Below are 13539 nucleotides of genomic sequence, written 5' to 3' on the forward strand. Positions count from 1 at the left end.
TAGGGAAAATACTCATATGGAAAATACATTTTATCTCCCAATGTCTCATTCTAGAGGAGATTTAACCTGTCAGCATTTCCAAGCTACATGCAAGCAGATGAATAAATTCTAAAATATTGGTAATAAAAAAGGGGAAAATACATATGCATGCAGAAAATCAACTAACTATGCAGAGATGCTTAGATTAATAAATACCTCAGCAGCTTGCCAAAGAATATCAACATTCTTATTTTTCCTTGCATGTACATTTTGTCCCAGAAATCTTAACAGTTCAGGCAGGCACGTCTGACTACGAGATCGAGGTAGACCTATAAAACAAAGAAAACCAACTCCACTTATTCATCTGTATTCAACACTTTTACAAGGATAAGTTACATCGAAAGTGTTCCTATATGCTTGCTGCAAACACAATCATATTTTCTTGAAACTATCAAAGCTTACAACAATTAATCCAATTCTTAAATACTTAGTACCACCAACAAAACCAATTCAAGTTTAATTAAACACAACTGCAAAATATACATTTGAGTTATTTAAAACTTCAGGGGCTCAGAATCTGATAGCAATATAGTAACAGAGTGAACAAAGGGAGGAAGATTGGTATAGCATCATGGTTTGTGTGTCACAGATGTACTGGCTTTCACACACTGTTCAGAACTGTATACAAACATGTAACTGCCTGTATTATTGCCCCTCAGAGGCGATAAGATATCATGCATGTCTCCGCAGAAACTCTGAAGGTGTTTTATATTCCGCTCATATTTTCAGTTTTAAATTTGCAAGCTGGACAGTTTTCAGCTGTTCAACCAAATTTGCCATTAATTACCAAATACTTACAATCATCAGGCAAAACTTCCTTGAACTGCTCAAAATAAGAATTCAACCGCACTAAGCTTTCCATGTTAATTACTTCTTGCAGTGAGGTGTCTCCAAACCTTTAAAAGGTGAAGAAAGGAACAGTTAAGCCCAAGGTAAAAGGTTTCTCCTCTTCAGACAACTGCACTGTTGCAGAAAACTACCAGAAAACAGTTTGAATATCCACCACATGAAATTCCTAACCATTCAAATACAGCATAAAGTGTAACAGAGAAGTGTTGTAGTGCTTCATTACAGAAAAAGAAAATACGTGAGTGTGAGAGGAAAAGTGGGAAGGAATGTAAAACAAAAATCTAGAAAAGAGTACTTAAAATGCTTTGGCTTTTGTGTCTCTATTTCAGTATTAAAAAACCATCTGGTAAATAATTTTGCCAAAATTCATACTTTAAATAATGGACTTGCTGGTTTAGTTCATAAGCTAATAATAACCATAACATCAGTAGATAGGATTGAGAACTTGTGACTTCAGATATGTAAATGAGAAATAGGGATCTAGAAGTAATAAACCATGAATGTAATAAATACTGACAGCAATGCCATGATTTACCTCATCTGACTATATCTACGTACATAGATACACTCACACACAGAGTGTTGACATCTGTAACTATGCTTGTCACCTTGGCCTCCCTTTATAGGCAACAGAGGACAACAGTAAGTGCTGAAATGCCTTCGTTGGACTTTTTCTAGTTGTCCACCATCCTACTGCACACTCCACTTGGGTACCAAGGCTGCTGTCACAACATGCATGTGCCTGACTTCACTGGGGTTCTCCATTAGAGCAGTGCTCTGTCAGTGTATTCTTTAGAGGATATGGCCTTAACAGAGGGAAGCTCTGGTGGCTCTTCAAAAACTGAAGAGTTTCCCTAGCAAATAAAATTACACTGCTATATCTCTCAGCTTTACAAGAACAGTGTTGCATTACAGAAGTACTGAAACGATATGTAAAACCAAAAGTCCATCTACCCCATTATCCTGGTTTTTAACAGTGGCCAGAAAAGGGAGTCCAGGGGAGAGTGCAAAACGAAGAGGGCAAATACTCAGTGACTCTCAGAATGATCTCTCAGCCTCTAATCATCTGCCACTCACACAGGACTCGAGTCACAAGCAGCACCTCTCTGTTAAATAGCCCAGGATAGATTTCCTCTTCTGTAAATTCACTTCTGAACCACATAAACCTGCACTAGACTCAAACCCATGAGGTAAGGAGCTCCACAGCTATGTGCCATACAAAGAAGGACTTCCTGTTGTTTGTTTTGCAATTGATAGCTTCATTTAGTATTCCCTTGTTCGTGTACTGGAGAAACTGAATCACTGTTAAGTAATCCAACAGTGCAACTCCATAGAGACATACTTCCATCAGAACAGGAGATTGCTGAACTGCCATTAAGTTTGAGCTTGCATGACTGAGTACATACTTCTCTGCTAGAGTCTGCTGCTCATTGATTCCCACGTTGAAAAGAACAGGCTGAACCCTCAGTAACATGCCACTTTGAATCTCTCGCGGCAATAAATCAAACAAGGCGCTTGGCAAAGGGATCCTCACATTAAATCCATCACTGCAAATAAACAAACAGCTATTAGACATAAAGATCAAAAAAACTACATTCTGAGAATCTATTATTTATGTAAAGAGGGATAACACCTAGAACATAATACGACTGTTAAAAAAGAAGTATCAGTCAAAACTTAGGACTTCAAGGAACTGTCACAGCTTGCACCTAATCAGAAAAGCAATTCTAGTCCAAAAACAAACCTCCAGCAACCTGTAGTGTTGATTTTATATCCTTACAGACATTTCAATCAGATCAGCCAATTTCCTGACAAAAGCTGATTTTGCTCTGCTCATTAATACTGCAGATCTTGTACAACTGGGTAGAAAAAGGCAAATTTGGGGATGTCCCTATCTCATCAAGAGTAAAGTATGTTCGATTTTAAAGTGATGAAGGCTAGTGATGGCACACATGCATAAAAGGATACATTTTTAGATACAGTAAGTAGTAGTGACAATTCTGAGCAGAAGGACAGAAGCAATGATAGTAGCAATCCAAGCCTAAATTGAAGGAGTAGCTAACAGAAGTGTTGATACAGAAACTTACAACTCAGACCTACAAGCTGTTCCTGCTGCACAACAGGTTACCTTGGGTCAGCTGAGCTACAGCAAGGAGCACGGTGTATTATTTATCTCATGGTAAATATGAAGTAGCGCAACTAATCCCATAACACCAGTGCAGACTAAGGTATGTCATATTACCCTGTGTTGGAACTGTCAAGACACAAGTTACTGTGGTCTGTGTGCTGTGTGTTAACCTATCAGCAGCAATACCTCGGTGTTACATCTAAGAGTTTACGGCGCAGAACTCTCAAGTACAGCGTATATTCTCAAGTACAGCCAAAGAGCTCCGAGAAGTCTATAATAAGGTAATCGAAACTGGTCTGTCCCGCATTTACATTGGATGGACACACAAATCCTATGCTATGTCTGAAAGCAAAAAAACTATTTTCACCTCTAAATATAAAGCTTACAACAGTTTGCACCAAAAGAAATACGCACGATTCCTTTCCTCTCTTTCTTGAGTAAAATCTAGACAGCAAAATAATAAGCAACACTATCAGATCTAAAACTAATGAAGATTAGTTTCCTGCTCATTAGTGTCCTATAGCTGAAGGCAAGTTTCAACTAAAGATCTTCTTTGGAAGGAATTTTGTCAGCCATTTCCACAGTTCTCAAGTATTTCCATAACATAAGTGATTGTACTGCAGACCTCCTTCAGCCAGAGCACTTTTCATTGCATGTGAACCTTAACTTAACAGAGATCCTCTAAATGTTTTTATCCTTGAGAATTCCAGCTCTTTTTCAGATGTAGAGGAACCTGGGCAAAGCTCCGGTGAAGCTTGGTAGAGCACACTGTAATCAAATAAGCCTTATTTCCTCCAGAAATCAGATTTGAAACTAAAAGATTCAAAAGACTCTGAAATACAGAAACATCAAAACATCAGTTTTTGTGAGGCCTCTGTCCTTCCACAGCTTCATCCTCATCTATGAGCTGTCTCCCTCTGGGCAAGAAATCTATTGCAGGGGCCCATGAGCCCCATCTTAGAAACTAGTGTAAGGCCAGATGATAAGCAGGCTGAGGCATTCAAATTGAAGTGTGACTCTGTTGTAAACGCTTCCCATCATAATAAAGCTGTAGCAGATTACTCCCACTCCACTTTATGTGAGCATGTGAATGTCTGTTACTTCAGAATTTTAAAACAAAAATTGCTTTTAAGCTCAAACTTGAAAACACCTCTTGTCAGACAAGCAGCGAAAATGAGCAGCAGTCTGGTGTTTCACAAGCATCTAAGTTAAAGCCAGCTGATAGTTTGGAAATTGATCCTAAACAGGCCTCACCTCAGCAGCAGCCCATTAACTGCCTGATACATGTGCTGTGTTCCCATTGTGCCAACGACTTCCCATTACTCAGTGGCATACAGTACAGCACTGACCAACTGATCAACAGCAGTGAATTTCAGACACTGAGATCGGACCCAAAAGTCAGTCAGAAATTTAAAATCAGCACAAATGCTTAAGAAAAGATTGAATACTTCTGGCTTATGATTGTGGAAAGCTAGGTCAAGATGATATTTATTCACAAAACAATACTGCCATGGTTTGATTCTTGCTATACATCCCTTTTCAACTTAGCTCCCTGTAAAATGAAACATCAGTAAAAATTAGTAAGTCCACTTCAAAACATTTCTTTGAAGTTCTGAGGTGAAAAACAGCACAGTACAAAAGCACATAATTCATTTCAAATGCAGCATCACTGCTTCTCCCATCTGCAGTCCCACCCCACTTCTTGCTTGCCCCGCCCCCATTTTTTTTACCGATTTCCAGTGATGACGGGCAGCATGTCAGTACATGTATTTGATGTGGCCTGAGTTACTTTAAAGGTTACATTCCTCAAGTCCATGATTCCTAAACTCATGTCCTCCAGCATTGCCAGTTCCTCACCTAAATCAAAGAGGGAAAAGTGAATCATAATCATTACTTGTTACATACAACTTCCCTTTATCAATTTGATGATGACTGTATGCCATCACTCTTATAAAGAAGTTCTATGGATGAAGAGGGCCTGGAGCCCAGGCCTTCTCCTTGACCTACAGACTGCAGACAATGTCATGATTGACTTCATGAGTTTAGCAAGTTTAAAAAAAACACCAATTATCTAGCACAGTCCAGACTAGTGTTCTTGAAGAGGATTACATGTTTATTTGCCAATTTAGTTGACACTAGTACTTCTCAGCGTTGTTACAGCCATGATATCCTTTGTGTTGGAAAAGTTACAATGTATTCCGGATTTTTTTTCAGTAAGCATTCCTAACTGGCATCCAGATAGGAGGAGGATGCAGGAATGAAAACACTTTCTAGTGAAGTACATTCCCTTTTTGTAGTCTCTCTTCAGTCTCACTTTGTATTGTAGGATTACAGGAAGTCAAGAAAATTCAAAAAGTATATTTTGAGCACAGTTTCTCCCAGCTTACCAGAATGTTAATTCACTTCTTTTCTGAAAAAAATTATCAATATGATACTTTTTTTTAAACCTCCAACATTATATTATAAAGCAAGTACACTTTATCTTTTAGAAATAATCCAATTAAATGTGAAGAAATTCAGAGCTGTTAGCTAATTAAGTACTCCAGATATAATCTGGTTTTACATTACAGTTTTCAAAACCATTTTGTAGCTGAGCTGCAGATTGTCCCAAACACCCATGTTCTGCTGCAGCCGATTTAATGCAGAATTTGCTGACTCAGCAGCTAATAGCACCCACTTGCCCTGTGCCTTTACCATAAGTGCTCAGCAGGCTCTCAAATTGTGCCAGCAAGCCAATGGTGTAGAGCTGTCTTAGAAATCCATCATCATGCAGGCAGTTCCTCAGCTTGATAATGAAACCACAGATGAGAGCTGTCAGCTGTGGGAGAGAAAACAGACAAGAGTGAAATGATTCAAGACAAAAAAGGCTCTTCAGCCCCAAACAGAAACAATATCACGTAAGAGGTGATACAAAATCTGTCATACTGATCTCTTTTCCCCTCAAATGTCACTATTCTTTTCCTTGCAGCTCAAGAGAGACAACCAACCAACAAAAACCCAAAACATTCATGAAATCAGATTTAGGGCACACCACCTTCACCTCGCAAGCTCTCCCAAAATGGGACTGCTGTTAATCTTGCATCTGCTTGTTTTCTGGATACAATCGCTTGTATTAGGGTCTACAACTTACAAATTACAAAAGAGCCTCCTTGGGGGATTGTTTTAGTTACATATGGAGCAACACAGCTAGTTCCACAGCTAGTTCCAAGCCATGAATTTTGATAGTATGAACAAACGATATTTTTTTAAAATGACATTTTAAGAAAGCTTAAAAATGCAATATCTGTTTGCATTAAGTGAAGACTGAAACTCTAGTGTTATGATATATTCCAGACAAGGTCCTGAAGACCTAGTACTAGTCTTAATTCACTCTGTCAGCAAAGGAGTTGCCCAGGTAATTGCCATATGCTATGCACACAGGTGTATGACTTAGTTACAGAATTAAACAAAAGGGAATAAAGTTCTGTTTATGATCGGTAAACATACACAAAGCACCGAGTTTAAAAATTATCTGCATTATGAAGTGCTTTTTGAATAGAAAAATTCCCTTAATTTACCTCTATGAGATAGTACATTTTGGGACAACAGCCCTACCAAACAATGTCCAAGAGATAAGCTGTTTGAAATAAATAAAAGAGATACTGATTTCACAGGGAAGTAGACACACTGCAGAAGTGTAGTGGGCAGAAGAAATGTGGAAGGTTCTTTAGTGCAGACACCTGCTAGTCAGTGGCTGACACAAAAGACCCCAGCAGGCCCAGAAACAGAACTTCTAGGGAAAAAAAAGCAGCACTCATTTCTCCTTAGGCACCACAGATCCAGTTAGTTTTCTCAATGCAGAGAACAGCAGGTAACCGAGGGAGTACACTTTTCTGCTCACAGGCTTTTTTCCCTCGCTTTTTCACGTCTTACTTCTGGTTTTAGTTTGGTGGCATTTGAAGATAAAAGTTGTTTCTGTAGACAGCAGTATATTTTCACTAGTTCTGGATTTTATGGGGTTTTTTTTAAATAGTGAATGTATATCCAATGGGACACTTAAGTTATATATTGTCAAATGCATGTAAGTGACCAGTAAGGAAAGCACAACACAGCCTATGAGACAAGATCACAGTGTTAAACCCCAGAGTAGCATATATCTGAAAAATTCTGAAAACAGTAATCTTTCATATTTCGTATAAACCGCACCACATGTCAAAGTACAATCAAACTATGCGTATTTGCTTGCTTACAGTTTGGCAGAAGACAACATCCCTGCGATACTGAAGGTTCAGGCAGAGCCCTATTGTCGGGGCGCTGTCCTGCATTAATAAAAAGACCATGGCTTTCTTTGCCTTGTCACTCATCATGGCTACGCAGTCGGTGAGTGTTGTCAGCAAGGGATAAAGAGCTTCGCTCCATTCGCCTGGTTAAAAGAAAAAAAATAGCAGCACTCTAAGGAGTTTATTTGAAACAAACAAACATGCATTAAGAAGAAATTTCCCATTGCAAGTCAAAGTTGTTGGTAATTCACATTTAGGGCTTGTTTTATGTTGGCTGGCTGGTTACTCCCTGCTTGTTATTAATTAGGTAATCTTAGAGAGGTTATCGCATCGGGAAAAGATGGAGAATTTTACTTTGTAAGGCTGTTATGACTTTCCTGACCATGTAATAGCTTCCACATTTGTGCCCAGAGAGCAGGTTACACAATTGCTGATTTGGAAATTATAACAGAAAGATGAGTGTCTATATATGCAAGTGTGTATCACTGTGTGTGCATGTTCAAACACACCCTTTCACAGTGCATACATGGACAGACAGTATGGAGTCCACTGTAGAATAGAAATAGTGAACATCTGCTTAGCCATTTCTGTCAATGAGATTTCTCCCAAATATTTCGCCTTTGAATCTTTTGTGGACTCACAGGTGTACCATTCAACTGCCTCACCATCTTATTGATCCTTGCTGCACCTCAGTGAGGTAAGACGATGCTTAACCCCCATTTGCAGAACAGGAATAATAAGGCAGAGAGGTAAAAAATTCATGTAGGTATGCTTTTATATGTCCTCTGTCTGCTGAGTGGCTTTGAAGGCTTAGAGCTAGCTAGCAAGAAACACTTAGTATAGTGATTTAAATAGGAGTTAGCCAGATCCTTGGAAGTAGTTTGGAGCTTAACTTCCACTGAAATACACAAGATATGTATATCCAGAAATGAAACTGGACTGCCTAAGTCCTATTTTAGTACCCCAAACACTGTGCCTTCCTTCTCCCTAAGAGATTGCTCTGCTTTAAAATGCCCCACAAACTCAGTTTATTTTTTTTTCCTTCTTTCATCTTTTGTCTTAATCAACCATCACTTTCAAAAACACATTGCCATGACTGTATGAAAAATTATTCAGATGCTATACCAAAATAGATTTTCTCTGCAATATAAAAAGAAAACAGAACGGTGCTTTGGTTTTGTCCTCCTTAATGTAAGGTTGAAACAGAACACTTGTCTTTCTAAAGGAAATGGCAATGTCTTTTATTTTTAAAAAGCACCAGAGCTCACAAACAGATCACACACATCCCCCAGCATGGTTGGCTCTAGGAACAAGGCAACATACAGATCAGAACCTGTATGAATGAGGCACTTCAAGCCCCTGAAATGAAGCTGTTTGGGATTTTGACTCAAAGGCAGGACTAAGAGCTAGTAACAATAAAAGTTTCTTTGATAACCAGCCAAAAAGGGGAACTTTCGAAGCCTGCTAACAGAAACATAACTGACAAGATTAACAGAACTATCCTTTTTGCTTTTATTCTATGTGTCAGACAGATAACCTAATAAACTACACAAAGGGGAAGTTGTTTGGCTCTGTTCCACTGCCATAAAAAAAGCAGGAAACATCAAAAGAACAGGCAAGGAATTACAGCTTGCCTTTGATATCGTAGGAAGTATTTTTCTCTTAAAATAAATCAGATGTCATAACATGGCCCCATGAACACTTAAAAAGCAAAACACAGATGATACTAACAGCTTTTCTCTTACTGCATTTAAGAGCTTTTCTATAAACAAATGAGAATGACAAAAAGAACTGTAAAGATCTTCCAGCACATCATCATCATCATCTCACTGCCTGGATATACATACATACATATAGTTATTAACTCAGTGGAGGTTTAAAATTGTAGTGTGCCTGGCAGCACCTAATTGGAAAGATATGTTTATCTGGGGTGATCACAAAGTACACTGGTGGTATACCAGTCTGCCTGAAGATAAAACAATTATTAGTTGTTGGGTTTTTTTCTCCCAATACTCAAATGCAATGCAGTAGCTCATCCACAGTAATGAGCAAAAATCCTTTGTGCTGTGTATTCACTCGGTTCAAACTTCTGGCCATGAGAAAACAAACCTTTGTCAGTCTGCAAAATTCTAAATGCTTTTTGCTACCTAATTCACAGAGGTGTCACCCGTGTTCTTTTAATTTTTTAGTCAATGGTATTTGCTATTAACAGTAAACAGGAATAAAAGGAATTGTATTCCCAGGCTCAAATCAGGTTGGAATATTTCACTGGTAGCATTTAAATAAAAATGAAAAGGACTCCAAGTGTTCAACTTTTACTTGGATTTTCCTGTCCTTCTGTCTTCCCCTCAATAATTGTCCTAACAGAACTTTATTACTGAAAGTATATTTTCTGTTAAATCAACCAATGGCACCTTCAAACACCATGAGGCACTAATTCTAATATGAAATCTACTTTGAGCTCTGCTCTTATGTTCTACGAGTTGACCAGCACTTTTTAAAACTATTATAGACTCCACCAGGCAGATTCATAGGCAGGATGATTTGGTGTAGTGCCTGAAACAACGGAGATGCAACAAGTTGTTACAGATTTGCAACAGCCAGAGACCTCGTCCAAGATATCTGCTGGTATGTCTGGGACACAAATCCCACTTTTTCATCAGAAGTTTCTGGTTCATGTTAAAAGTTGTTACATTTAAAAACTGGCGTTGTACAAAACAGAGGGTGCCTGTCATTTCCTTGAGGCACTTTATATTGTACAGCAAGAGACAAATGCTGCAGTCTCCACTCAGACAGCTACAACTGAATTCTGGCTGGTAAATAAGGGCCAGACTTGGCCCCCTAAGCCTTTGCTATTTTTCTTACGACTGCTGCTGACCAAAGTCATGCCTTAAAGTATAGTTTGAAATGTGGCATTTTGGAAGGAGCAGGGGGAAGGGGAAGGGGAAGGGAGGAAGCAAGGCAGGGATGCTGGCTAGGCCTAAGAGTTCACATAGTAGACCTTCTCTGACTATACACTACTGACTATATTATAAAAAAAATAATGTCACCTAATACATAAAGCCTGCAGAAATCAAGGATGTAATGTCAGGTGGGAAAAGTTTTTGCTTTTTTCCTCTCTAAGAGTCTCTCTTCTGAGCAATTAAAATATTAAAATAACTGTCCTCCAGAGCCTTGAAAAGATATTTTTAGTCTTGTCATATTAAAAAACCCCCAGCATCCATAAATCAAAGTACTGGGCACTCGCAGTTGCCTTTGGTTTAGGTCAGGGTTGCAAGGACTCATGATCCCTAAAAAAAGAGATTTATTAAATAAGTGGTAGTTGCTCAGCCCTGATCCAGTAAAGTATAATCAACCACCCACTGAAGCACACAGTCATGTCACATTGGGCTTCAGACGGAAGCAACCATTAAGTGCTTCACTGCACTGCAGCTTCAGCCATTTAAATTGAAGATGCACTCTGGGTATCCAGCTGAAGTGACCTGACTGCTTTCAATTACTCCTATGTTAAAAACAAATAAATAACATTCATTTATGCACTACATATTTTGCAAAAACTAAAAGGATGTTCCAAGAATTAAAAACCTGTGGAGTCTTTTATTGATTAAGAACATTTTCTCAATGATAGAAGGAAACAGAGTGGATAGTTGAGAAGAACATTAATATACTTCATGAAGATGAAAATCCTACCTGCACTGAAGCTTTATTTCCCATTGGTTTCACTAAATCCAGGAGCCCATGCTGTAACAGTTCAAAGATTGAACCTTCACTGAACTCACATTAAACTACTTTCAAATGGGAGAATTTACAGCCATCTAGCTGGGAGATAGTGGTATTACAGGGGCATATCATTCAGACCTTGTAAATGCAACACAAGTGTGTGCAAAAACAAGGACAGAGGAAAGAAGGCTAACAGCGGGATTAAAGTCTCCTAAATTCTGTATTCTAAAACATGAGATTTGCAGTACCCAACACTGTTTGGTGTGTGCCCACAACAGAGATTTTCCATCAGCCTTGTTGATTGCTCCGTGTTCTGCTTCAGCTCTCATTCAGAAAGGCCAGCTCAACAGCACATATGAAAGGGCATGTCTGAAATGTCAGATTCCCACAGACTTCAACATTTGGAACAGGCCTCAAATCATTGGCACCTACAGCAGTTTGCCAAAACACATCAACTAGAAAAACCAAAGAGACCATGAATAAGTGCTCTCCCATACCTGGACATGAGAAGTTAACAGATACCCCCTTGCACTATTATTTAGGAAATAATGGCTTCTCAACATGCGTACGTAACTCACATGATACTGCAGACCATTACCGTTTCAAAATGGTCAGTCTTAACAGCAAGGCACTTGTTCGGTTGTTAATTATGAGCAAACCCCTGCAATTTTCAGAAGAAGCAGAAGCCACAAATGCACATACCTGGGCCAGATTCTTCCGGAGTGGGGCTGCAATCTGCACAGAAATGGAGGGGCAACATGCATGATTAAGGAGCAGCAACACAGTCTAAACATAAGCAACTCAAATGCTCAATGCCAGGGTTCTCAAACACTTCCACCGAGGGAAAAGGAGCTCAGCAGAGACACTCCTTTGCCCACAGGCACCGAGGGCATGGGCTGTTTCCTCCACTCCACTGTTTCTGATCAGGGGAACTAACTCTGGATGGGGACTTGGAGGAAATCCAGCACCTGCTAGCTCAGTGGCTCTCTGTGGATTACCAGCGAGTGCACTGTCAATCCCAGTGATCCACATGGCATAATTTGAGAACCCCTGGTTTACTGCAATTATAGAATAAGCTGGCAGTAAGGCTGCTAAACAGAATAGCAAAAGACTAGCAGTAAGTTCAATGCACTTAAAAGAAAATGACATTAAGGCACCCACAATGCAAGAGTAATAAAGAAACAGTACTTTGCTATCTTAGACAAATTTTTGTTATACAATTTCTGAGATAGTTAACACAACCATTAGATTGTATATTAAGGGCTGAAACCTCACCAGTGAAGCCTCCCACACTCTTCAGTGGGAGGAACAAGCTGTCAGATGAAAATATACTACAGTGCAATGCAAACAGTAAAAAAAATAAATACACCCTGTTATAGCAAATCTTGTGTTAATGAAAAGTAGTTTATTAAGATAATAGGATTTAAACTTCTGATGTTTATATCTAGATTCACTAGTAAATGAATTATGAATTTGAAAATAAGAACATAAAATATCAAATTCAATTGTATGCATTTGGACAATCAGTTCAGCTAGACAATCAAAGATAAAAACCACTCAGGAAATTAAAATTCACTGTGTTCATTAAAGAACCTATATGCCTCCATGCAATTTTAGTACTGAATACCTAAATCTATAATAAAAATAAATTTTAAAATAATTTCTTAAGTCTCCCTTCTACTATTTCAGGCAGTATTTTCTTTCGCAAAAATTCATTTCTAGAGAAAACCTCTAGAGTCCTTCAACAACATTTTACTTGTCACTCTCTTACCAGTTCTGGAACTATATTGGTTTGCTGGTTTTTACGTTGCTTTCAAAAAAATTTCTGGCTGCTCTCTGCTCAGTGTCATTTATGCAAAACTCAGAACGAATAACAGGAAAAGTTTTAATTCTTTGAATACATGAAAAAGAAAACCTTTAAAATGTGATTCTGAACTTGGACACAGGATCTTCTTTGTCCCTCAATTATTCCCATGAGCAGTTGTTGAAAGCAACACTGAAAGGGAATTAACAGGCCATGTTTCGTGTGGAGTCAAGGAAAGTAACTCAATATGGAAATTCCCATTGGTTTCAGTAAGATCAGGTTTTGCCATAGTATTGAACCTGTCCCTCTGTCAAAAATATTGAGCATTAATTAGGAACTACAGTTGATGAGAATGTGATCAAGTACTCACTCATCTTGCCTTGTCTTACAATAAACTTCTGAAGTGCAATTCATATTGCTCATTAAGAACTACGAACAATGTCCGCACCAGATACCTAAGAAACAGGATTCCCTCTCCAGGATTTTTTAAGTTAAATTCATCCAACATTGGTTGATAATCAGACGTCAGATTTAGTCCTTACACTTAGGTAGCACTGGGAAATGGCAGCAAGCCCCTTAGCTTTAAAGCTTGCTTCTTGATTCAATATTTCTGTCCCAGGTTCTGTGGATTAAATGGAAATTTTTTTTTCCTATTTTGGTGGCACAGCAGGGAAAGGTTACAGAAACTCTTGGCACAAACAAAACCTTTGGTAGGTAAGTGCAGCTAATTCCATTTTTAT

The 13539-nt window shown here is 38.6% G+C and overlaps 1 protein-coding gene across 1 annotated transcript in view; it reads right to left on the reverse strand.

Moving 5' to 3' along the window:
- INPP4A (inositol polyphosphate-4-phosphatase type I A) overlaps positions 1–13539 on the reverse strand; it is a 48530-nt gene that overhangs the window by 10793 nt on the left and 24198 nt on the right. The window contains exons 17-23 of the mRNA XM_029085334.1: positions 11698–11730; positions 7246–7418; positions 5711–5834; positions 4747–4873; positions 2295–2435; positions 838–935; positions 196–308 (exon numbers count right to left, since the gene is read on the reverse strand). Coding sequence (XP_028941167.1) covers positions 196–308; positions 838–935; positions 2295–2435; positions 4747–4873; positions 5711–5834; positions 7246–7418; positions 11698–11730 — 809 coding nt within the window. The remainder of the gene's footprint in view (positions 1–195; positions 309–837; positions 936–2294; positions 2436–4746; positions 4874–5710; positions 5835–7245; positions 7419–11697; positions 11731–13539) is intronic.

The sequence above is a fragment of the Antrostomus carolinensis genome, unplaced genomic scaffold (assembly GCF_000700745.2).
Source record: "Antrostomus carolinensis isolate BGI_N321 unplaced genomic scaffold, ASM70074v2 scaffold27196, whole genome shotgun sequence".
Taxonomy (NCBI): domain Eukaryota; kingdom Metazoa; phylum Chordata; class Aves; order Caprimulgiformes; family Caprimulgidae; genus Antrostomus; species Antrostomus carolinensis.